Genomic DNA, 27,051 nt, shown 5'->3' with positions numbered 1-27,051 from the left:
AACTAGTTATTGAAAATAGAATTTGAGTTTGTCATCATCTACCTAATGTGCATCTGGCACTTTACCAATAGTGTTGGTATGTTTAAACTTTATGCTTTTTAGATCACTTATAAAAAAGCAAAAATCATAATAAATGACCTGTCTCTACCATGCCCTTATTTTTTCCTCGTCTTATTTATTCTTTTCATCTTTTCATCCTATTCATCCTATTTTTTAGAAATAAGTGCATAGTCCAACAACTTGTGTCTTCCAGCATTTTTCTTTAAGTTGGAAAGAATACAAGGAAATAAAGATGCTACATTGACAGAAATCAATATTTAACCTACCATTTCATTACATCCGGTTTAAAATAAAAATAATAGTAATAACAAAAACCAAGAAACTGGCATAAGCAAACATGTTCGGCATCCTTGGGTCCTGAGTTTAATTCTTTGACAACCTGATTCCTTACAAAACGATTTACACAGATGCACCAGACACTGCGCTAGATTTAAACAGATGGGACCCACTAGAAGGAAACCCCATATAGACATTTCAAACTTTTGAAATAGGTAAGATCAGGGATGATCAGTTGCATTGAACAGAAATCTGCAAAGCGTTGTTTAAATGGAGGCACTTCCTAAATGTGTTCAGGTGAGTGCTTACACATACCTACTTTTCTGAGTTGTTGGATGTAGACCAAGTTTAAATGAAAATCTTTAGGGATCACAGCCAAGGTCAGTTAAAATTCTGAAATTATAAGCCATTGGAAATATAAGTCTTACTATAAAAAATTACATTTACGTCATCTTTTAGAAACATTATGCAAAGCAAGATACTCACATGTTCAGTAATTCATTTTCAGTACTGCCATTTCAGACTAACATTGTGCAACAATTGATGGCAGAAAGTGAAACCTAAATGTAGTATCTAACTGAAACTGCAGAGAAGTCATTAGACAAATTGCTTAGAGTGAAATTTTACCAAGAAATTAGAATCCACATTATATGTCAGTCTCTCTCTCTCTCTCTCTCTCTCTCTCTCTCTCTCTCTCGTGGCAGTTTTGTGGCATGGTGAATACGCATGGTTGCTTTAGGGGTAACTATTCAGCCCACAAAATGTGTGCTGAGGATTATGTGGTAGCAACATAGTAGCCTTGTTAAAATGGTTTAAGAGGAACTAAAATTATATGTCTTTTTTTTAAACTGAATTGAAATCTTCTTTTTTAATAGGTGGTATAAGACAGTTATAAAACATAGTAGCTTTAAAAGATAAATCTCAATTATTTTAAGAGAAATTGTCTTAACCTGGTTGATTTGTGTTGTATTTTGTTATTGTCTTGAAAATGGAAACACCTGACACCTTATCTAAAAGTTAAACCAATTCCAATGTCGCTAAGATTTGCACTTTTATTGTTTCAGTTTTGTTTAGCCTTTTTTTCTCTGAATAGATTATTCTGATTGTTTATCTTTTACTTCCTGTTGTCCTAACCACGAAAATAATACTTCTTGCACAGTGAGAAACAGGATTGGGGGAGAGTAGTGTGTGAGATGATGGATTGAACAGTACGTAACTTCGAGATGAATATTCAGAGAACATATTTAATGTCATAAATTTTATTTTAATATTTGTATTAGTTTTACAAGGAAATTAAAGTCAAATTGTATACCTAAGAGATACCCTGTTTATACATTGTATTGTTTTCTACCATTTTAAGCAAATCATTGTAAAGCTTGTTTGAACTGATAAATGGTTTACACTGTTTTGCCATAATAATAAAGATTTTAAGAACACAGTTTGAGGGTCCAGGCTCTTACTCCTTTTCATAAGAAAAACAGATAATTGAGGTTATTGGTATTTTGAGTGAAAAGTAAATGTGCTTTTAAAACGTTGTATTTTAATCTCATAAAGATTACTTATAACTCTTTAACATGCTGGTGGGAAACTATTATGAAACTTAATGAAGTTGATTACTCTTATTATGTCTTGTCCTCCCCGACCTCTCATTTTTTTTTTTTCTAAACATGCCTTCTGTTTCTTTGCTTGCCTGCAGTACTGAGACAAGGATTGGCATTCAGTCAAATCTATCGTTTTTCCTTGTCTGATGGCACTCTTGTTGCTGCACAAACGAAGAGCAAACTCATCCGTTCTCAGACTACTAATGAACCTCAACTTGTAATATCTTTACATATGCTTCACAGGTAATCCTAGTTCTAAGAAGTCATTTTTCATTTCCAAGTTAAGAGGAGATATTACAAAAGCAGCAAATCATTTTAGAGCTTTGAGGATTTGTTAGACATTTCTCCTCATCAATCCCAGTAATGTAAAATATAAAATTAAATTGTTATTAGCTGTTGGCTAAATGACAATTCATAATACAATTGGCCCTCTGTATCTGTGGGTTCTGCATCCCAGGATTCAACCAACCACAGATGGAAAATATTTGGGGGGGAAAAATATATATATATAAAATATTATGCTGTATTATTTTATTTGTATTATAACTGTATTTACACTGTATTAGGTATTATAAGAAATGATTTCTAGAAATGATTTAAAGTATATAGGAGGATGTGTGTAGGTTATATGCAAAAATTATGCCATTTTATATCAGGGACTTGAGCATCCATGGATTTTAGTATCTGTGGTGTGGGGGCAGGGTGGAGGCTAGAACCAGTCCCCCATGTAACCAAAGAACAACTGTACTGGCAAAGTAGGACTCTACTTTGAATTTTAGCCTTAACACTAGTGAATTGTAAAACCCAGCTGGAAGAACACAAGGCTAGCACTAACTTTGCTCAGACATAATTTCCCATTACATTGAAAAAGGGAAATTTATTGATCAGCTCCCAGTAGCAACAAATGCAGGGCAGGAATATTGATGTCAGTAGTATGATTTCTGCTCCTGTGTGTTTAAATGTAGAACTTCTTTTTTTTTTTTTTTTTTTTTTTTGTGAGGCAGAGTCTTGCTCGTCTCCCAGACTGGAGTGCACTGGCGCGATCTCAGCCTCTGCAACCTCTGCCTCTTGGGTTCAGGCGATTCTTGTGCCTCAGCCTCCTGAGTAGCTGTGATTACAGGCGTGTTCCAGCCTTGAGTGATCCTTCCACCTTGGCCTCCCAAATCACTGGGATTACAGGTGTGGGCCACCACACCCAGCCTAAATCTAGAACTTTCTATGTATATATTTACAAATAATATTTTAAATTTTTATTCTCAGGTTCAAATTAACTTCTCAACATTAGACCTTAAATTGAAGGGTAATAAACATTTTCATAAAAAAGTGAAGATAAAGAAATTGAATGTTGATTTTTAAATAAATGTCATAAACCCTATTATCTTAGAGCACATATTTAGGAAAATGATTAAATTTCATTAGTTATCTAAATGTTTATGCTTATGCCGTGGAAAACTTTATGAGGTCCTATCAGTAAATATATAACATTGCTCTGGCTGACCCATTTTATCACATTTCTCAATTTACTGTCTATTTAGGAGTAAAAAAATCAGGCAACTCTGCCAACTGTTAATAAATCTAACCTCAAGCTGAAACAGTTTGAAAGTGATTACAGATGTGGTGAATTTCACCCACCTAACCAAAAGCTGATGTTTGACAATTTGTGAAACCTGCTTTATTTGGATTTGTGAACAGATTTGGTAACTCAAAAGTGACTGCCAAGGCTGTAAATTAAAGTTCATAGAACTTGCAAAATCATCTTGCTCAGAAAGGCTGCTTTTAGTCATTAGTAAGGAGATGGAATGGAGTTATCCAGAAGTAGAGTAATAAGATCACAAACTAAAGTCACTCTGAACTTCCCTTCCCAAGCTGTTGGCTCTGAGGTCTCGCTCTGACTTGGAGGGATGTGGGGTGAGGAGGTGAGTGGAAATCTGTTAAACAAGGTGATCTAACTCTAAACAGTTTTAGTAACTATTAGTTCTAGAACTGGCAGAGTTTCTCTTAACAGTTAGGGGCAAGTTGTTTTCCCCTAAGTGTGTTTATCTTGAGCCAAGCAGTAAATATCAGAGCTCTGGGCTTACAGATGTGTCTATTGTTAGGAATTATAATCTCTGGAAGAAAAACCGAAGACAGCTCTACTCATTTCTTTAAGACAGTACAAGCTCTCAGCTACTCATGAGAAAGATGTATTATGTAATTGGAACCCTGTTAATGTCTTGTCTAGTAAATGCAATTTCAATACAGTAGTAGTCAAATTTAAACACACCCCCTCTGTAAAACCAGACATCTTAATGAGTTGCCTGAAAAACATTCCTCTTGGTCCAACACTGTACGTGTTCAGTCTTGTCCATAATTGCAGATGATTTCAACAAAGTATTATCTATCCTTAAAATATAGCCTGTTCTTTTAAAGCGAAGAGGCCATTTCATTTTTAAAAATTAATAACAATTTGCTAAGTTATTTTTCTTTTTATCTTACATTTCTTTCTTTTCTCATTATACAGAGAGCAGAATGTGTGTGTGATGAATCCGGATCTGACTGGACAAACGATGGGGAAGCCATTGAATCCAATTAGCTCTAGCAGCCCTGCCCATCAGGCCCTGTGCAGTGGGAACCCAGGTCAGGACATGACCCTCAGTAGCAATATAAATTTTCCCATAAATGGCCCAAAGGAACAAATGGGCATGCCCATGGGCAGGTTTGGTGGTTCTGGGGGAATGAACCATGTGTCAGGCATGCAAGCAACCACTCCTCAGGGTAGTAACTATGCACTCAAAATGAACAGCCCCTCACAAAGCAGCCCTGGCATGAATCCAGGACAGCCCACTTCCATGCTTTCACCAAGGCATCGCATGAGCCCTGGAGTGGCTGGCAGCCCTCGAATCCCACCCAGTCAGTTTTCCCCTGCAGGAAGCTTGCATTCCCCTGTGGGAGTTTGCAGCAGCACAGGAAATAGCCATAGTTATACCAACAGCTCCCTCAATGCACTTCAGGCCCTCAGCGAGGGGCATGGGGTCTCATTAGGGTCATCGCTGGCTTCACCAGACCTAAAAATGGGCAATTTGCAAAACTCCCCAGTTAATATGAATCCTCCCCCACTCAGCAAGATGGGAAGCTTGGACTCAAAAGACTGTTTTGGACTTTATGGGGAGCCCTCTGAAGGTACAACTGGACAAGCAGAGAGCAGCTGCCATCCTGGAGAGCAAAAGGAAACAAATGACCCCAACCTGCCCCCGACCGTGAGCGGCGAGAGAGCCGACGGGCAGAGCAGACTGCACGACAGCAAAGGGCAGACCAAACTCCTGCAGCTGCTGACCACCAAATCTGATCAGATGGAGCCCTCGCCCTTAGCCAGCTCTTTGTCGGACACAAACAAAGACTCCACAGGTAGCTTGCCTGGTTCTGGGTCAACACATGGAACCTCGCTCAAGGAGAAGCATAAAATTTTGCACAGACTGTTGCAGGACAGCAGTTCCCCTGTGGACTTGGCCAAGTTAACAGCAGAAGCCACAGGCAAAGACCTGAGCCAGGAGTCCAGCAGCACAGCTCCTGGATCAGAAGTGACTATTAAACAGGAACCGGTGAGCCCCAAGAAGAAAGAGAATGCACTACTTCGCTATTTGCTAGATAAAGATGATACTAAAGATATTGGTTTACCAGAAATAACCCCCAAACTTGAGCGTCTGGACAGTAAGACAGATCCTGCCAGTAACACAAAATTAATAGCAATGAAAACTGAGAAGGAGGAGATGAGCTTTGAGCCTGGTGACCAGGTAAGTTTTATCATGTCTTCTCACAGGTGTACTAATCTGTATCCATCAAGGATTTTCTCCATAGGGGCATTTTGAAGTCTCAGGTGATTGGATAAAAATAAGCTTTCTCCTTTGTTCTTCTTACCTTGAAACTCTCACTGAAGCTGTGTGTTTCAACTACTCTCCTAGCAAAGAGTGAAATTGTTATAGAACATGGGTGGGCAGGCCTTTTTTTGTAAGGACCAAATGGTGAGTATTTTAGGCTTTGCAGGCCATATAGTCTCTGTCAAAACCATTCAACTCCACCATTGTAGTGCAAAAGCAACCACAGACACTGTGTAAACAAACTTGAATATGACTTTGCTCCGATAAAGCATTGCTTATAGACACTGAAATTTGAATTTCATGCAATTATCATGTGTCACAAAATATTAAAAAGTTTTTTCAACCATTAAAAAATGTAAATTCATTCTTAGCTCATACAAAAACAGGATTTAGCCCACAGGCTGGTGGTAGTTTGCTAGCCTCTGTTATAGATGCTGCCTGAATTGGAGATAATCACTTCCTTGAAACTGGGCTTTGTCAGAACAGACTTAATTGAATTATTTCTTATTTACCTTTCTCTCTTTATAAGATCAGAGTTTAACTGGTTTTGAAACCCAATGAAGGTCATTATACTTCTCTTTATTCTTAACTAAACTTCTGATTAATGCAAAAGAATTTCTTAGACCACTGGTATAAAAAATATTTAAGAGGGAAAGGGATAGTAGAAAGGAGAGAGAAAGGTTGAATTGACATTAGTACATCTGAGCCATGTTATGTAAATTCAAAACTAGAATAATAGGCTACATTATGTGCTCTTCTTGTCTGAAAAATAAATTCCCTGAAAAAAATCCAAGATACCTTAAGTGATATTCAAAATAATTCTTATTTATACTTGACAAATTAGAATTGTATATATTTATGGTATACAACATGTTATTTTGGAATACGTATCCTGGAGTGGCTAGCTCAAGCTAATTAACAAGTACATTACTTCACACACTTTTTGGAGTACAAACACTTAAAATCTATTAGTGATTTTCAGGCATATAATACATCATTACTAACTGTAGCCACAGTGTTGTACAGTAGATCTCTTGAACTTATTCTTCCTGACTAACTGAAATTTGTATCCTTTGATCAACATCTCCTCAACCTTCCACCCCAAATCATTCTTGATAATCCTCTAAGGAGATAATGACATCACAGAGAAAAAGTAAGCTATTATTTTTCTTTATTAAAAAACAAAAACAGACTGGGTGAAGTGGCTCATGCCTCTAATCCCAACACTTTGGGAGGCCAAGGTGGAGGACTGCTTGAGGACAGGAGTTCAAGACCAGCCTGGGCAGCATGATGAAACCCCATCTCTAGAAAACATGAAAAATTAGCTAGATGTGGTGGCATGCACCTGTAGTCTCAGCTACTTAGGAGACTGAGGCTGCTTGAGCCCAGGAGTTGGAGGCTACAGTGAGCTATGATTGCACCACTGCACTCCAGCCTAGGCAATAGATTGAGACCCTGTCTCAAGAAATAAAAACCCATTTAAAGAAAACATGGGTTATTAACAGCCACAGTGACTTGGCATGAGACATTTCCTGGGGAATCAATGATCCAAGACTTCACCCTAGCCATCACTTTCCTGTAGTCCCTGAATATGCCCTGTACTTCTTATCTGTTCTTGAGTCGTGATTGGTTAAAAAGTGAAGAAGCCAAGAGGCCTTCCTTCTTTAAATGGCTCAAGTTTTGTCCTTGAAATTTGTTTTGCAAGAGGATATTTCATTTGTCAGTGTCTTCAATGGATGGAGAGAGGAAAAGTACACCCCTTGCTGTACCCTGGAGCTCTGCTGAGTCAGTAGAGCTAACCCAGAGGCAGGTCTGGGGTTGAGAGCCATCGTCAGGGATGCCGAGGCCACACTTGCTCTTTTAGCTGGGCTCCATCTAGGCTTCTAAGCACTTGGCTTCCTTATTTCTTTCACTTTGATGTCTTGACAGCTGCTACCATTCCTAAAGGTCAGATATAATTTTTCAAACCTTCATGTCCACAAGGGAGGCAGAGCCAAATTACATAAACATCTTGGGTGATTAATCCTTAAACTTAAATGTTAGTGCAAGGTTCTATTAGCAAGCTATTCCATAACGCTGTAAAATCATCAAATGGGGAAACCGGTGTCTCAGCAGAAAATTAATAGCAATGTCTTGAATAAAGTGAAATGTAAAACCATATTAACACCTGTAAGTGTTTTAATCTTTTGAGGTTTACTAGATTAGGATCTACACAGCTAGTGGCAGTCCAGAGTGGCAGGCACAGACAGTGGCACTCCGGTCTCTTGACATATGCTGGAGGGCGAGATGGTCTCCCTTAGTGTCTAATGTGGCCAGGCCTTCCCTCTGTAAACAATTTATTTCTATCCCAGGCCTGATCTGAGGCCCCAGGGACTTAGAGGGTCAAGGAAAGGGGCCACTTTTTGGTATTTCTATATTTATTTATGTGATTGCACTAACTTCAAACAAAAAACTGACAAAAGAGGACTTTTTTAAAAAGTCCTTGAGTCACTTGCAGTTTCAGATTATTATTTAGGAGAAATGTTTTTCTGATAAAAATTATCTCACCTAGGAAACAGAAAGTCCAGAGTGTAATCACAAATCTGTCACTTTGGGTGAATCAAAAAGCAGTGTGCACAGGCACACATGCACGTGCACACAGAGGCACATATAGTAAGTATATTTTTCTTAATGAAATCCAGTCGCTGGTCTCGTCCTCCCTTTACTCTCATGTAAAACTCCACCAGAAGTACTGCTTTGGAGCAATTTTAACATCAAAAACATTGCAGCTTGAAAAGTTACCACAGGAAGTGTGCATTACCTATATTTAGATCAAAGTTAGAATGACTGACTTTAAGAAAAAAACAATGATTCTTTCACCTCTTGCTCACCTTCACTATTTCCAAATACAGGTTAATTACATCTCCTATTGATTGCTGTACAAACTTATTGAAGACTTCTTCCACTTCACTTGAATACAATAAGTTATTTAGTGAGATAAAACAAACTATTAGTGAGGCTGAATTGCACAGTTAACTGTCTTGTTATTTTGATTCAGAAAAGAGCCATTGATTGAGTGTGTGTTTAACCTATTACTAACTTATTAAGGACAGGAAGTACTTCGATGGTGCTATTATACCCAAAATAGCATTTTTTACCAGGCAGAGTGGTTAAACAACATTTGTTTCTACAGCATTTCCTAACCAACAGGAAACAGTAACAGAAAAATTTCCAGTATGTTTACAGACTTTTTAAGTTACATGCTTATTTACACAGTGGAACATGGTTGATATTTAATCCAGTGATACTACTGGGTCCTTTCTAATGCTGCTGAGACACGTATGATAAGGTTTGGAAATAGTCTAAAAGGAATTTCTTCTTGGCATTTGACTCCATTAGAAAGGCAACCATATTTTAAACTGATAGTATCCTGAAAATTTCTCTCCAGATGTGGTAGAATTGTATTACCGTTTCTTAACAACTTTGTGTTAGGCAAGTACAGTAAAATTATGCTTTTTATTTAAAATATTTTGAAAAGATGCTTTGTAATTTATTAGAATACTGATGTTGTTTAAATGCATGTGCTTTTTATATTTCCTGCAGAGAACAAGTTGATTTGACATGAAAAAATCCTAAAACCAGAAAAATGAAAAATTAAAGAAATCAAGTCTGATTTTCATTTTGTAGAACTTTTATAAAAATCTTTCTGACTCATTTTCTGCCTGAAATAGTTTAAACTAACAACTCAAATTGATGTGGCTAATTTGAGCATTCAAATAGATGCCTAAGCAAAACTTTAAAGTATCTTGGCAAAGCATTTTAAAGGAAGGCATTAATCTTTTTGTCTTGTAAAGAAATTGTGCCTAACAAAGTGGATAGAGACTAGAAGAACTTTGATGAGAATTAAAGCCTACAAAAATTGAGGGGAGAAAATTTTTTAACAGAAACTTAATGTAATCAGATTTATTCCTTCCAAAACTTAAGTGAATACAGAAAAAAATTCTGTAGTCATCAGATGTTATTGTTAACCTGAGGGGTATAGATATTCTGAACTTTATCTCCTTGAAGAAGAGCATGTAAAGTGAACTTCTGACAACATCAAATGTGTACTCCATAAATTGACAAGGAATAAACACAGGCAAAGTAATATTATCTCTAGTGGGGAAAACTTCATAATGCATTTTTCAGATGCTAAGCTTGAATAAATTCCAATAGTGTTCATAGTTAAAAGCCTTCATAGAACTAGTTCCTTTTGATACTAAGAAGATCCTGAATGGCTTTCTTAAGAAAAGTGTATTTAGGCCGGGCGTGATGACTCACACCTGTAATCCCAACACTTTTGGGAAGCCAAGGCAGGCAGGCCACCTGAGGTTGGCAATTCAAGACCAGCCTGGCCAACATGATGAAACCCTGTTTCTACTAAAAATACAAAAATCAGCCAGTTGTGGTGGTGCACACCTGTAGTTCCAGCTGTTGGGCAGGCTGAGGCAGGAGAATTGCTTGAACCTGGGAGGCGGAGGTTGCAGTAAGCCTAGATTACATCACTGCACTCCAGCCTGGGTGACAGAGTGAGACCTTATCTCAAAAAAAAAAAAAAAAAAAAAAAGGAAAAGTGTGAGTCTAGACTGTTCTTAATATATATTGTCAAAAGTTTCTTTTACATATGTCTGGGATTTGACGCAAATATAAATGTATCCATTGAGAAGTAACATACTTTACTTTTGTTTACATGGATCTATTTATTTTGGATATTTCTCTTAAAAGTAATCTGCAGAGCTTTCTCAAGAGGCAACTTACCACTTATTATAGCCGACCTCCCTCACCCCCACACACGGAGCTTCTACCTTTTAAAATTGCTCGACACAGGGCAGCATTATAGTAGGGAAACTGGGTTTCATAGAGCAGATATAACCTCAGTTTGTTAGAGCCTTTTTCTGATCTACATGACAAGTATAAGGAAATTTACCACACATTTTTATGAAACATTTTCTGAAAAAGTAATGGAAATTATAGGAATTCCTATGAAAAAATTACTGATTTGGGGAAGATTTTTTAAATTATGTGTTAATATGATTAAAAGAATTCATCGTGTTGACTCAGTGCCCATTACTTAGTTCCAGGCGCTGTCCTTGGAGGGCAATACATGTTTATACTGAGAGTATCAGTTTATACCTTATGCATTCAGCAAAACATGATAAAGAAGATTACAGTGGAGTCAGCTTTACACGTGTATTCGAAACATAAAGTCAGTTTTATGTCCCTGGAAGAACAGATGGTTATTAAATGGTTATTTCAGTAGTAGGAGCAGTTTTGCCCACCACTGAACTCAATGAATACATGCCGTAGTGGAGTGATCATGAGGTGGGTGACATGACTTTGCTGGGTTTTGGTTCCCTTGTGGCTCTAATAGTATGAACATGTACCTATGGGCTTTTAAAATGCAGCATGGCCCCTACATAAACTACTTCACTTAGGACTCAGCCAAAGAAATAGTAATTTGCTGCTGCTCTAGAGGAAACTATTGCCGTTGGAGGAGACAGTCAGTGTGGTGCCTTCTTACAGAGCTTTAAGGATCATTTGGCCTGTCTGTGACGGTCTATATTTTAGGATGCTAACTTTGAAACCCAGCTAACTAATAACTAATTCCCCTGTATTTGATACCTCCCTCTTTTGTTAGAATTGAGTGGCTAAACTAACTAAAAAATGGTCTTATAATTGCTCTAATAATGCGTTAGGAAAATGGATCTCCCAGTTATTGCTAAGCTAGTTGTCTCTGAGAAGAATAAAATAAAATGTCACTTCATTCTGTTCTTCCTAACTTGAGAAATAAATCCAATCAAAAAACATCTATTATGGATGTTACATTTGCTGCAAGTTGCAGAAATCTTAGCATATCCAACCTCTGCATGGGGAAGAATTGTATGTAAGATAAAAATGTAAGCCATCCTGCTTTAAGTGTAACTCATTATCAGATGTACGCTATGTATTTCATTTGATTTGCCAGTGTAGGTGAAAGGAATAGTTGTGGTCAAGGATTCAAAGTCCAATGACTGAGGAAACTAACTTATGTTTTCCACGTGCACGTCAAGAAAAATCGTTCATACTACTTTCTGCACTAGAAAGCAATCCTAGCATGCACTATCTGATTTTAAATATCTGCCACATAGATTGGTTATATTTAAAAGAATATCTGTAAAATCTAGAATAAATTCCAGTTTAGCTTCATAGAAGAAAAGTATTAAGTGTGAAATAGTGGTGATACTTAGCTTATGTTAATGCTTGAATTTTGGTTTTTTTAATGGAAGAGAAACCTTGAAAACATTTTTTATGACTTCTGTAGATAGTCACAGTGGCTCTCACCTGTAATCCCAGCACTTTGGGAAGCTGAGGCGGGGGAATTACTTGAGCTCAGAGACCATCCTGGGCAACAAAATGAGACCCCCATCTCTAAAAAAAAAAAAAAAAAACCAAAAAATTAGCCAGACATGGTGGTGCATGCCTGTGGTCCCAGCTGCTAAAGAGGCTAAGGTGGCAGGATCACTTAAGCCCAGGAGATCAAGGCTATGAGGATGAATGTTTGTGCTGCTGCATGCCAGTCTGGGTGACAGAGCAAGACCCTTTCTCAGAAAAAAAAAAAAAAAAAATCATAGCTTCTGTATAATTAGACTAATAGTGCTGTCTTTGGGGGCAACCAGTTTTTATCCTGCTTCCCTACCTTTGTCACCCAACCTGGCAAATGACTGGGAAAGCCATTGTCATCCAAAATTGAAAGTCCAAACAGAAAAAAAGGACCACTTAAATTGAAAAGGCAGTGCTTAGTTCATGGTTACTTCAAGCTTACTTTGCTTCTCTCTCCCCACCCCTGTGTTCTTTTAAAGATTTAAAAAAAAAAGAAAATCCTGAAAGGAAATGACCATTTATTAAATACTGATTGGGTGCAAATTTGCATTACATTATATGCCAGTTTTTTTCCCTTTTGTTGTTGTTATTTCTTAGGGAGTTTTGACGATAAAACCTAGACCTGGACCGTAAGTCATAGTCTATTCATAATTAATTGGAAATCTACATTCTCATAATTAATTGAATGATAAGCATAAAATAGAGGAGAATTTATAAATTGCCAATGAATTACAATGCTGAACGAGAGCTTTCTTTCTAATTCAGCCATCTCTTTTTATAGATGAGGAAATTGAGGACCAAAAGATTAAATTACTTGTCCTTTGGTAACTTAATTTTTTAAAAGATGATCAATTATATGTTAAGCCTGAGGTATGCATGAATCTACCTATTTTATTTGGCTGTGGTGCCTTATGGCAGTTAGGTCAATGATTGCAAATGGGCTTGTGGTGTCTACTCTAAAGAGTAGATAAACTCTTCTGTTTGTCAACTACAGCCTGGCAGTGAGCTGGACAACTTGGAGGAGATTTTGGATGATTTGCAGAATAGTCAATTACCACAGCTTTTCCCAGACACGAGGCCAGGCGCCCCTGCTGGATCAGTTGACAAGCAAGCCATCATCAATGACCTCATGCAACTCACAGCTGAAAACAGCCCTGTCACACCTGTTGGAGCCCAGAAAACAGCACTGAGAATTTCACAGAGCAGTGAGTATGAGAAATGACTGGTTATGCCAAGAAATTTCCATATAATCACCATCAAAAACAGGGATTATTGAAGTCTGATGCAACCAGCTTAGTCACTTTAAGGTTTTTGTGATCAAATAGCACCATCTACTGTCTTGGTCTTTTGAAACAGTATTCAAAATGGATCCTCCTGAGCATGGTTTTCTCACATTCTCTTGTGGGTTAATTTAATCAGCACTGGACAGGGAGACTGACCTACATTGATGAAGTTCTTCAACTGATTGTCATATTTCCCTTCATTTCAGTGACTACCTTCAGACATGGAGTTTATCCTGGATTTTATGTGTTTAATAGACAATGAAATACTGAAATATAGAACATTTGGGAGCTATGCTGACTTTTTTAGGGATAATACACTATTTTAAAATATTCTACTGTCCCAAACTGCTCAGCTGGAAGTAACAAAAAATAAATTTAAAAAAAAATAATAAAATACTCTACTCAAAGTATTTATTATACATGAAAGGGCTACACACATTAAAAATCTTGCCCTATCTTAGGCATCTTCATATAAACATCACTTGACGTAGAACTTTATGTTTCTAAATGTATTCTAAGTTAAATTGTCTGTTTAGAAAAAACATCTTTTATCTTTTCATTTTAAAGTTTTGTAAGCTTAAGGTAAACTCGTTATTTACTGTGAACACTCAGTTTACAAACTTGATTAATACCTGAAGTTGTCTGATAGTTTTGAATGGAAGAAAGTATCTGTTATGTAGCAAGGCCATAATTTATGAAAGATAGATAACCTCTTCAGCGTTAAATTGGCAAAACAATGATTTTTGCTTTTCAGATACAATTTGAGCCAATACCTGGCATTTGTTCTCAGATCAAAAATGGCAACCATCAGTCAAATCATAGAACGTCTTTAATTACTAGGTCTTTTCTCAAGTGATTTCTAACCATTCTGAAATAGGAAAAATGAAAGATGAGTTTGGGCTGGGCATGGTTGCAGGCGCCTGTAATCCCAGTTGCTCGGGAGGCTGAGGCAGGAGAATTGGTTGAACCCAGGAGGGTGGAGGTTGCAGCGGTCTGAGATTGCGCCACTGTACTCCAGCCTGGGGGACAGAGCAAGACTCCATCTCAAAAACACACACACACACACACACACACAAGAAAGATTTGCATGTGACTTCTCAAACCTCACTCTTTCTTAGGCAATGGAGAGTTAATTGTGGATCATGGGAGATCATGAAGTCAAAGAGTTGAGAACTGGGTAAGAAACACTAGACAGGCTGGGCACGGTTGCACACGCTTGTAATCCCAGCTCTTGGGGAGGTTGAGGCAGGTGGATCACCTGAGGTCAGGAGTTCGAGACCAGCCTGGCCAACATGGTGAAACCCTATCTCTACTAGAAATACAAAAAATTTGCTGGGCATGATGGTGGGCGCCTATAATCCCAGCTACTTGGGAGGCTGAGGCAGGAGAATTGCTTGAACCCAGAAGTTGGAGGTTGCAGTGAGCTAAGATCATGCCATTACACTCCAGCCTGGACAACCAGAGCGAAACTCAGTCTCAAAAAAAAAAAAGAAACACACTAGGCAGTCTATGCTTATTAGCCCTAGGGGAGGTAATGAAGGACTATGTAGAATTCACCGTTTCTCTTCTTTCTGTAGCTCCTGATGGTATTTAAATTATTGATGGCAACCTGATAACCAAACCTGAGGAAGTCATGATTAAGCATGCACATAATTTCCATTCTCAGCCCTAATTTTTAAAAATATTTTATTTTTGTCATTGATGGTTAAGAATTTCTTCTTTTAAATATGCTATTTCAGACTGTTTATATAATTCAGGAAAAATAACGTACTTGATATTATGTAATAAGTTGCTATAATTTGTAATATCTTAGTATTTTAAATTTAATAATGTTAACAAATTATAGGTTGTCAACGTGATGCTGGTCTAGTCCTTAGTACACAATAAATTCTTGTCAACTAGCTATAAAAATCGTATCAAATCCAAATGTGTCTAGAATTTAAAGAAGCTGTACTTTGAAAAGTAAGCAGGGCCCTACAGTTTTAATTTAATACTGCTTTAGGCAACAGAGTTCACACTTAAATTTTTAAACTTCTAATGAGAGTAACCACTTTTAATCTAATTCTAATCCTAGGAAAGCCCAGTTAAGAAGTGAAACTCTAATATCCAAACCACATATGTATAGGTTTGGTGATGTATGTAAGAGATGTTTATAGCTTCATAGCTGTGAGAAAGCAGTACTCCTAAGTTTGAATATTATAACATGAAAAAAATTGGTTTAATTAGCAAATACAGTTATATATTTGAAATTACTATTGGGAGCCAGACATGGTGGCCTCATGCCTGTAATCCCAGCACTTTGGGAGGCCAAGGCAGGAGGATCACTTGAGGCAAGAAGTTTGAGACCACCTTAGGCAATATAGTGTGACACTGTCTCTACAAAACAATTTTAAAATTAGCCAGGCCTGGTGGTACTTACCTGTAGTCCTAGCTACTCAGAAGGCTGAGGCAAGAAGATCTCTTAAACCCAGGAGTTAAAAGCTGTAGTTAACTACGACTGTGCTGCTACACTCCAGCTGGGGCAACAGAGCAAGACTGTGTATTTAAAAAAAGAAAAAAAAAAAAAAAAAAAAACGGCCGGGCACAGTAGCTCAGGCCTGTAATCCCAGCACTTTGGGAGGCGGAAGCAGGCGGGTCACAAGGTCAAGAGATCGAGAACATCCCGGCCAACATGGTGAAACCGCGTCTCTACTAAAAATACAAAAATTAGATGGGCGTGGTGGTGTGACTATAGTCCCAGCTAGGCGGGCGGCTAAGGCAAGAGAATCATTTGAACCCTAGAGGCAGCGGTTGCAGTGAGCCGAGATCGCGCCACTGCACTCAAGTCTCGTGACAGAGCAAGACTCCGTCTCAAAAAAAAAAAAAAAAAAAAAATTAGCCAAGCGTGGTAGTGCACACCTGTAATCCAGCTACTCGGGAGGCTGAGGCAGGAGAATCTCTTGAACCTGGGAGGTGGAGGTTGTACTGAGCCGAGATTGCGCCATTGCACTCCAGCTTGGGCAAGGAGAGCAAAACTCTGTCTCAGAATAAAAAAAGAGAGAGAGAGAGAGAATGAATGAATGAATGAATGAATGAATGAATGAATGAATATTACTATTGGTGAGGAAGATATATGGTAAATAATATATATGTGTTTGTTTTGTTTTGTTTTGTTTTGCAAGATCGTCAAGAATTAGAGACCGGTTGATTAGATCACACATCTATGCTTTGGGGTGCTGCATGTGTTTTTTGTCTGTGATTTTGTCTTTTGTCTAGGTAGTTGGTCTCTGACGTGCATACCTTTGTCATTTTACAGACATTGTCCCTAAACACTACTGTTAATATTATTTTCCATTATCCTATATTAACCTTCAATTTTCATTTGTTTTCTCCTTAGCTTTTAATAACCCACGACCAGGGCAACTGGGCAGGTTATTGCCAAACCAGAATTTACCACTTGACATCACATTGCAAAGCCCAACTGGTGCTGGACCTTTCCCACCAATCAGAAACAGTAGTCCCTACTCAGTGATACCTCAGCCAGGAATGATGGGTAATCAAGGGATGATAGGAAATCAAGGAAATTTAGGGAACAATAGCACAGGTAAGGGCTCAAATGCACTGTTACTTTATTGGTGGGTTATTTAATGGTATATTTATCCACATTAAACTAGTAGAATTTTTCAAGTGAACTTTTTATGTTAGAAAACATCTGAAAGTGAGAAAATTCTACAGATTTTCACTGTGAGAATGGCATATGGGAAAGCCTTTCCAGTGAGCTAACCATTTAATTCTGTGATTGTTACTTTTATGAGGTTTCCAACCATTAATCCTATAGCTGAGACTTATTTCACTTCTATCCCAGTTACTGTTCTAGGCATTGTAGGGTATATATAAAATTATTCCAGGGATAATTTACTGATACCCCCAAAACTTCTTATGGATTGATTATTTGTGTTTGGAGAATTTCAGAATAAGAGCTTAAAATTCAACCAACCTTTTATACTTCTAGGTGATAAAATTCTTATTCCAAAAAGTACTAATTAAAAATAAAGAACTTTAAACAGTAATATGCCTGGCCTAATAGCTTTCAGATATGGTCCCTGGCTCCCTTTTGAAGATGTAGGAAGTTGCTTGTGATCAGGTATGGGCATTGATCTGCTCTAATTTCAGGTGTCCGGCAATTCGCGTAGGCACATTTCCTAGGTAATAGTCACTATCTCAGTGGCCATTATATTCCCAAGCTTACATCCAGTTCAGATTGGAAGTCGTTGCAGTAGCGTTGATTGCTGTTGCCACCACATCCACATCCTGTACCCTGTAACATATTTTTATTATGGATATAGCAGGATGCTGGGTTTTCTAATGCAGAGCTGCTCACAGTTTATAGCTTTCTTTCTTAGTCTCAATGAGTCACTAGAAACAAAGGCATAGAAAGAAATCTTTTAAGAAGAATTTATAGTGGTAGGTGTTGTAACTCTTGGTATTTTATTTTTAGTCAAGCCTGTATCCCTGTACACATACTGAGTGCCGTTTAGACAGTTAACTGAATAAAGAATTCAATTTAAGGGGAAGACATAGATTTTTAACTTTCTGTTGTTTGTAAGGAATTCATGGGAACTGTGAACTGTGCTGTATTAAGGTAACTTATTCCTTCAACAAATATTTATTGGGTGCCTGCCACGTGTGTCGTTCCCTGACTGCTTCACTAATTATATAGTCAGTCATATTCATTTCATTAAATATTCAGTAAATAAAGATTAATTTAAAATTTAAGATAAATAAAATATTGATCTATGTAAAGTTCTATAAAAGAAAAAGGAGCCATGACTTACTAAGGCTTACCAGCAAAATACAAGAAGATATGAGTTCTTCTAGGAATCTTCTGCAGGAATTTGAGAATAGGCCTGTATTAAAATCCCAGCAGCTGAGAGAGCACTGGTGTCCAGGCTGTGAAGATCATACAATACCCTCACGCTGTTTAAAAAAACATTGACTGGTCCAGGCATGGTGGCCCACCCCTGTAATCGCAGCACTTTGGGAGGCCGAGGCAGGTGGATGACGAGGTCAGAAGTTCGAGACCATCCTGACAAACATGGTGAAACCTCATCTCTACTAAAAATACAAAAATTAAATGGGCATGGTGGCATGTACCTGTAATCCCAGCTACTCAGGATGCTGAGGCAGGAGAATCTCTTGAACTCAGGGGGCGGAGGTTGTAGTGAGCCAAGATCGCGCCACTGCACTCCAGCCTGGACGACAGAGCGAGAATCCATTTCAAAAAAAAAAACACAGATTGAGGGGGACTTTCCCAGTTATCATTGCAGTACTATTGTTGAATTATGGATCATTCTCTTTTTTGCTTTCTAGACTTTCTATAAACTTGTCATATTATTTAGATAACAGATTTTTTAAAAAATAAAATCCCTTTTTCCCATAATATTTTTCTATAGTTCAAATCTAATTTTAAAATGTTTTTTTAAAATATGTGTTAATAGAATACCCTTCTAACTTTTTATTTTAGTTGTGAGACAGAGTCTTACTTTGTCACCCAGGCTGGAGTGCAGTGGCGCAATCACGGCTCAACACAGCCTCAACCTCCCAGACTCAAGTAATCCTCCCGCCTCAGCCTCCCGAGTAACTGGGACTACAGGCATCTGCCACCACGCCCAGCTAATTTTTATATTTTTTATAGAGATGAGGCTTCACCATGTTGCCCAGGCTGACCTCGAATTCCTGGGCTCAAACAGTCTGCCCACCTCAGCCTCCCTAAGTGCTGGGATTACAGACATGAGCCACCGTGCCTGGCCTCTTAACTTTTTAAAATCTAACTGACTGCCTTTCACCCTTAATCATCGTCACAGCACATTCTCATTTCAGAAGTGAAGAAACGCCCACAATGCATGTTCATTTGTTAAATATACCCCATTTTTAGTTGTTTATCGTAATTAAAGAAAATGAAAGCAGCCATATATTTGAAAGCAGTACCTTTATGTATCCATCATTAAACACTTCAAAATGAAGAGACCTCATTTGAAGAGTTCCCCCTTTAGAATATCAAGTCTTAGCAAATGTTTGACCATTATCAGCATCCTGGGGGCCAGGCCAAGACAGCGCAAACACAGTCCTGCTTAGGAGCCTTACGCTCTTATGTGTGGTCAGATAACTCTTAACACCTCAAAAAGGAAGGGATTTTTACAAATCTGTCCTAACCCATTCTAGGTCTGTATAGTCAGGAATACAGTGGATACAAGGCAAGGAACTCCCTTGTCTTGGCTATGAAGAACTACAGTAATTATCAGAAAGATCTATAATTTCTCCATTACTTAGAGGCTACTCTTGGTCAATTTTGAAGTATACCCTGAAGGAGATTTGAGGATAAAGTCTCATGTAGACGTCAAGATATCTTCTATGATTATCGTTTATAATGAGAGTATTGATTATCAGTTTTTACCTTGTTCCTCTTAGCCTCTACCTCCCTTTTGGAAAGTAAAGCATTGACGTATATATCAGCTAATGTGATTCACTTCCTGAGGAAGGAAGTTGGGGTTATCCACACGCCACGGCACCTGTTTCTAAGTACAAATGGGAACAATTTTAACAGCTTTTCTGAACTGTAAAGAGTGGCAAGTCCATGTTATGAAAACTGTGTAGTAATTGCCAATTCTTATTTCTTAGCCAAGGGCCCACATCTGGCCAATGAGAACATTAGCTATTGGATAAGTGTGAATTACAGAATGATTATTTTGTAGGCTAAGATCATCTGGTGTTCATACATGCTAAATATGTTTTCAGTTACTGCATCTCTCAGTTTTCTTTGGCTTGCATGCAGGAATGATTGGTAGCAGTGCTTCTCGGCCTACCATGCCATCTGGAGAATGGGCACCACAGAGTTCGGCTGTGAGAGTCACCTGTGCTGCTACCACCAGTGCCATGAACCGGCCAGTCCAAGGAGGTATGATTCGGAACCCAGCGGCCAGCATCCCCATGAGGCCCAGCAGCCAGCCTGGCCAAAGACAGACGCTTCAGTCTCAGGTCATGAATATAGGTAAGGCGGCTCTAGTGCTGTTTGCTTTTAACTTTTATGCTCTCTTAGACAAGAGGATCAGCTCCATAAGTTCTTTCAAGACATGCTTCTTATGTGCATTTTAGATAATCCTCCCCTGAAGCTGCCATAAGTGAGATTTTGCTGGAACTCTGTATGGAATCAGAATCTCAAAGGTTATATAAGAGAACCAACTACCTTTGAGATGTTTTATTTTTATTAAATTACCTAATTTCAACTTTGGGGGAGAAGTGAATTATAACGTCACACTATTAATAAAGAAATAGGCAGGGCGCAGTGGCTCACGCTTGTAATCCCAGCACTTTGGGAGGCCAAGGTAGGAGTATCACTTGAGGTCAGTAGTTCGAGACCAGCCTGGCCAACATGGTGAAACCCCATCTCTACTAAAATTACAAAAATTAGCTGGGCGTGGTGGTCGGCACCTGTAATCCCAACTACTCAGAATGCTGAGGCAGGAGAATCACTTGAACCCAGGAGGTGGAGGGTGCCTTGAGCCAAGATGACACCACTGCAATCAAGCCTGGGCAACAGAGCAAGACTCCGTCTCAGAAAGAAATAATAATAATAGTTCGGTGGTACAGCAGTGGTTTCTAATGCTGTGTGATCATCAGAACAATATCGGGAACTTAAAATGGAGATTCCTGGGCCACCACCTAGATTGGTAAATCAGACTCTCCCAGGCCCTCACTGAAGGTTACAAGGTCTTACAGAACATCTCACAGAATGTGAGGATTGCTAGAATTCTATTTGGAGACAGTTCACATATTATTAAAATTGATGGTCTGATACATTATATGATACCATTTATATGAAATGTCCAGAATGACAAATCTGTAGAGACAGAAAGTAAAGTAGTGGTTACCTAGGGCCAGGAGTTGAGGGGAGGGGCTCAGGTAGGAAGTGGGGAGTGACTCCTAATGAGTAATGGGTTTCTTTTTGGTGGAATGAAAGTGTTCTGAAGTTGATTGTGGTGATGGTTGTATAACTCTGAATATACTAAAACTCATTGTACACTTTAAATAGGTGAATTGTATGTTATATGAATTATCTTTCAATAAAGCTGTTATATTTTAAAAATCAGTGGTCTGTACAACTCATACTTGAGATTATGTCCTTTATCATTGCCATGTTAGCCCTCCTCTTGTACATTAGCATAATTCCAATAAGTTAATGTTTATGTTCTTTTCATATACTTAGATATTGCACAATGAGGAAGAGCTAAATAATTCAAAAAAAGATGCCAGGCACTGTGGGAGGCTGAGGCAGGCAGATCACCTGAGGTCAGGAGTTCAAAACCAGCCTGGCCAACATGGTGAAACCCCATATCTACTAAAAATACAAAAGTTAGCCAGGCGTGGTGGCACACACCTGTAGTCCCAGCTACTCAGGAGGCTGAAGCAGGGGAATTGCTTAAACCCGGGAGGCAGAGGTTGCAGTGAGCTGTGATCACACCAGTACTCCAGCCTGGGCAACAGAGTGAGACTCCTTCTCAAAAAAAAAAAAAAAAAAGATGCCAGGGTTGTTTTGACAAGACAAAGTGTAGAACAAAGTATAGAATTTTCATCCTAACTTGGCATTAGTTTTCTTACCTATTTAATTGTTCAGCATATTTTGGCTTACTGTTTCTTAGAGATGGCATTTACATTGCCTTACTACATTGAATGTACTTAATGAGTGGTTCTCAAACATAAATTTGTATAATTTGACAGCATGAAAAACGCTAAAAACCGATTTCTATGCAAAATTAAATGAGAAATTTAAAAATATTTATTGATTAAAAATCATAATAGTACCTTATATCCAGAAATGTAATTTATTCTCAGTCTTCATTGAAGAGCATCTGGCTCTTAAGCTGGAAATACAGGTCTATAAGCTTTATTGTATAGCTGAGTTTCTCTGATTTTTAGTAAATTCCAAAAGCCATGAATTCAACAGAAAATTATCTTTTGGAATGGAATACAGGTCTACAGATAATGATGATAATATAATTTTTTTTTTTTTTTTTTTTTTTTTGAGACGGAGTCTTGCTCAGTCGACTGCCCAGGCTGGAGTGCGGTGGCACGATCTCGGCTCACTGCAAGCTCCGCCTCCCAGGTTCATGCCATTCTCCTGCCTCAGCCTCCCAAGTAGCTGGGACTACAGGCGCCCGCCACTACGCCCGGCTAATTTTTTTGTATTTTTAGTAGAGACGGGGTTTCACCGGGTTAGCCAGGATGGTCTCGATCTCCTGACCTCGTGATCCGCTCGTCTCGGCCTTCCAAAGTGCTGGGATTACAGGCGTGAGCCACTGCGCCCGGCCGATAATATAATTTTTAAAAGCTCATCTCGCCGGGCGCGGTGGCTCAAGCCTGTAATCCCAGCACTTTGGGAGGCCGAGACGGGCGGATCACGAGGTCAGGAGATCGAGACCATCCTGGCTAACACGGTGAAACCCCGTCTCTACTAAAAAATACAAAAAACTAGCCGGGCGAAGTGGCGGGTGCCTGTGGTCCCAGCTACTCGGGAGGCTGAGGCAGGAGAATGGCGTGAACCCGGGAGGCGGAGCTTGCAGTGAGCTGAGATCCGGCCACTGCACTCCAGCCTGGGCAACAGAGCCAGACTCAGTCTCAAAAAAAAAAAAAAAAAAAAAAGCTCATCTCATCCATTGGCTTTAAAGCCTTTCAAAGAACTTCGGAGAAAGAGCATGTGTGGGTTGTCTGGGCCTCCTTTCTGCTCTGCTCTTGCTCTGGTAAGGGAGCCAGCTGAAGTACAGTTAGTCAACGTTCAGGTGCCAGCAGTCTCGACATGCTTCCTAGAAACATGGTCCAGCACCCTGATTCCCAGTCAGGAAGTGTCTGCAAGGCCCAAACTTATTTTCATACTAATCCTAAAACACTGTTGCCTTCTTCACTCGTACTATCGCCCAAGCGTATGGTAGAGTTTTCCAGAAATTTTACATGCTATATGATATCACAGCAGGTGAAATGCAAAAACAAGATTTCACTCTATTCCATTAACCCAGGCATTAAAGCTATTTGCAGAAATGTAAAACAATGCCAATAAAAGAATTTTTTTAATTTTGCATTCAAAAATCTTATTTATTCCACTCACTTGGATCTAGAAAAAAAATCTTTTATATTAACATATAATTCATTTATTGTGATTTTTAAATGAATCTACATTTCTCAATTTCAATTTCCAATATAGTAAATATCAGTAAGATGTAACGCACACGAACAAAAACTTTTTGAGTATTTAGAGTCTTAAATGCTAAAGGTTTAGAACTGCTTGTCTAGATATTCTCTGAAATGGCCTTCATATTTACTGACTTCTATTTCAGAATCAGAATTTTATCTTCTTATTTTCACCTAGTTATTACTGCTTCTGTGTTTTCCCTTTTTCATAAACCAGACATTTCACTTTATATTACATAGCAGAAATAAATGCTTCCTTGATTAAAGATGTAAGATTTTTTTCTTCTCCGTTTCTAGGGCCATCTGAATTAGAGATGAACATGGGGGGACCTCAGTATAGCCAGCAACAAGCTCCTCCAAATCAGACTGCCCCATGGCCTGAAAGCATCCTGCCTATAGACCAAGCATCTTTTGCCAGCCAAAACAGGTGAGTCCTGAGCACCTAGGGTAGCCAGTTATTTTATACCTGTCCAGAAATTAATCTTTTCCTTTTGAGTAGCTGGTGCCTGACCAGTTTTGGTTTATTTGGACTATATTATCTACTACGCAGTGCACGAAGGGGAGGGGTGAATCCAGAAATCAGTATGACCTAGGACATGCCTTTAAAGAAGTTACAAATTAGATGGAAAATAAAATATGTATGCTGATAACTGTAATATTGAGGTAGTGTGCAGTATAAAAATCATAAGCCACGTTTCAGAAGATTATCCAACCAGGATGCTTGGAGAAGGCTTCAGAGTCTTGAAGAAAAGGTCTGATTTCAGATGGCAGAGATGACAGGAAGCCAGTTCAGCTGGTAAAAGCTGCACATCACAGACCCAGAGTAAGGACTGCTGTGAGTAGAATTGAGGCATTGGGTGACAGAGGAAGAACCTTAGGCAGGCGGCGTGGCTCATCCCAAACTGGCTGCCAAGGGCAGTGGGAGGCGCGTGCTGTGTAGACAGGGAAGCGCGCCCCAGGTAGATAGCCATTGCTGTTGATCTCGGAACTGCTGTCATACTTGGAGATGGTGGTTTCTCACAGTCCCTCTTGTTCTTTGATTCTGATTTCATGATGTCAGTGAATGGTAGGCTATTTCTAGATATGTTTATTTGATATGTTAGAAACCCACCCATTTCCATGGAAAGTTAAATATAACACAGGACAAATGTGTAATAATTAAATCCACCACCTGATAGTTGTTTTTGGATGAAATGTCAAAGATTAATTTTTAGGAAGAACTAGGCCCAAAATTAGGATTTTTAGTGTTGCCCAAATAGGAGGAGAGCGCTGTTAAAACAAAAATGGAGCCGGGCGCGGTGGCTCACACCTGTAATCCCAGCACTTTGGGAGGTTGAGACGGGTAGATCACTTGAGGTTGGGAGTTTGAGACCAGCCTGACCAACATGGAAAAACCCTGTCTCTACTAAAAATACAAAAAATTAGCCAGGTATGGTGGTGCATGCCTGTAATCCCAGATACTCGGGAAGCTGAGACAGGAGAATCACTTGAACCCGGAAGGCAGAGGTTGCAGTGAGCCGAGATCGCACCATTGCACTCCAGCCTGGGCAACAGGAGCAAAACTCCATCTCAAAAAAAAAAAAAAGGAAGCAAGTCCAGAATTATACTTGGTCCAGTAATAGAGTCAGCATGTTAAGTTTGCTGTGCAAGTGTCTGTGACTTAGCACTGCCCTAGCATGTCGTTTCCGTTGCCATCAGTTAGGTTTTTTGCATAAGCACTGTGTGGACAAAACAAAACATTTTCATTACCTTTAAAGTTATTTCAGTTTTTCTAGCCACTCTCACATTTTTATTTTAAATAATTCAGTGTGGAAGAAACTTACGACCAGCTTTATAGTAATCTTATTGTCATAGAAATTCAGAAGTAATGGGTAATAAAAGTTCTAACTATGTCTCTCTTTTGAAATAAAAGAAGAGCAGTGCTTTTTAAAAATCCCCTTTATAAGCATCACAGTTAATGTTTAGGAACAGGCTTTTTAATGTTTGATGAATCCAGCCTTAGTTTATGTACACATTTCAAAAAGATAGTAGTTTAGCCCTTAAATCTGTAACATTCACATATTCATTTATTTATAGCTAATTTCCACTTTTAGTTCCATTATGGGTTTTTTTTTTCCTTCATTCATCTGGTATATAAAAGAGTTCTAGGCCGGGCGCGGTGGCTCAAGCCTGTAATCCCAGCACTTTGGGAGGCCGAGACGGGTGGATCACGAGGTCAGGAGATCGAGACCATCCTGGCTAACCCGGTGAAACCCCGTCTCTACTAAAAAATACAAAAAACTAGCCGGGTGATGTGGCGAGCGCCTGTAGTCCCAGCTACTTGGGAGGCTGAGGCAGGAGAATGGCATGAACCTGGGAGGCGGAGCTTGCAGTGAGCCGAGATCGTGCTACTGCACTCCAGCCTGGGCGACAGAGCGAGACTCCGTCTCAAAAAAAATAAAAATAAAAATAAATAAAAGAGTTCTTTATAATATAGTCAAAATTTATAGATGACTTTTTAAAGATTTCTGTTGGTTTTATTAAAGGGGTTTTCTCTTGAAATACAATAGCTGTCTTTCATGAAGGACTTCCTTTTGCATTAAGTTCACAATTTTTGTTTTGATACAGAGTCTCACTTTGCTGCCCAGGCTGGAGTGCAGTGGCGTGATCTCGGCTCACTGCAACCTCCACCTCCTGGGTTCAAGTGATTCTTCTGCCTCAGCCTCCCAAGTAGCTGGGATTACAGGCGCCCGGCTAATTTTTGTATTTATGGTAGAGACAGGCTTTTGTCATGTTGGCCAGGCTGGTCTCGAACTCCTGACCTCAGGTAATCCACCTGCCTCAGCCTCCCAAAGTGCTGGGATTACAGGTGTGAGCCACCGTGCCAGGCCTAAGTTCACAATTTTAATTTGATTTTCTCGTGTTTGAAATGTATCTGTAAGTAAGGTTTCTTTTGTTGACTATTTCTCATCATTCAGTAGCTGCTGCTTTTTTGCAGAATTTTGAAAATACTTTTGAAAAGTGAAGAAATGGTAATGCTATGGTTTCTCAAACAGATGCTGAGAATTTGACCTAATTCTCCTTCTTATTCCCATACTTAATGACCTACTAGTCCATAAATAAACATGTAGACTTTAAGGTATGGGATTTCTATTGATATCAGGATCTCTTCTCTGCTTGTTTATTACCTATTATTTTACACCAGCCTGGGGCCTGTGTTATTTTTCCCTTTATTACTCTGAATTCCATTCTCGTCTTAATATTATATTTATTATATTTATCTGTCAGATACTATCCAGGTTGTAACTATATATAATTGCCCAAAATGTAGGAAAATAATTTCTTCATTGTGTTAGTGGCCATTTATAAAGTTGGGATTGGGAGTCTGGATCAGTATTTTTT

General features: G+C 38.8%; 1 protein-coding gene across 6 annotated transcripts in view; it reads left to right on the top strand.

The window, feature by feature from the left end:
- NCOA2 (nuclear receptor coactivator 2) overlaps positions 1-27,051 on the top strand; it is a 300,138-nt gene that overhangs the window by 246,914 nt on the left and 26,173 nt on the right. For 4 of the 6 annotated variants that reach the window (XM_025393922.1, XM_025393919.1, XM_025393920.1 and 1 more), the window contains 6 exons: positions 2,033-2,180; positions 4,438-5,707; positions 13,164-13,374; positions 16,829-17,035; positions 20,264-20,479; positions 23,968-24,097. In XM_025393922.1, the coding sequence (XP_025249707.1) occupies positions 2,033-2,180; positions 4,438-5,707; positions 13,164-13,374; positions 16,829-17,035; positions 20,264-20,479; positions 23,968-24,097 (2,182 nt within the window). The remainder of the gene's footprint in view (positions 1-2,032; positions 2,181-4,437; positions 5,708-13,163; positions 13,375-16,828; positions 17,036-20,263; positions 20,480-23,967; positions 24,098-27,051) is intronic. The other 2 variants (XM_025393923.1, XM_025393924.1) reach the window with 1 other exon arrangement.

Source organism: Theropithecus gelada, chromosome 8, assembly GCF_003255815.1.
Source record: "Theropithecus gelada isolate Dixy chromosome 8, Tgel_1.0, whole genome shotgun sequence".
NCBI classification, from domain to species: domain Eukaryota; kingdom Metazoa; phylum Chordata; class Mammalia; order Primates; family Cercopithecidae; genus Theropithecus; species Theropithecus gelada.
The sequence above is the reverse complement of the archived record's forward strand: the minus strand, read 5'-3'. Positions and strand labels throughout refer to the sequence as shown.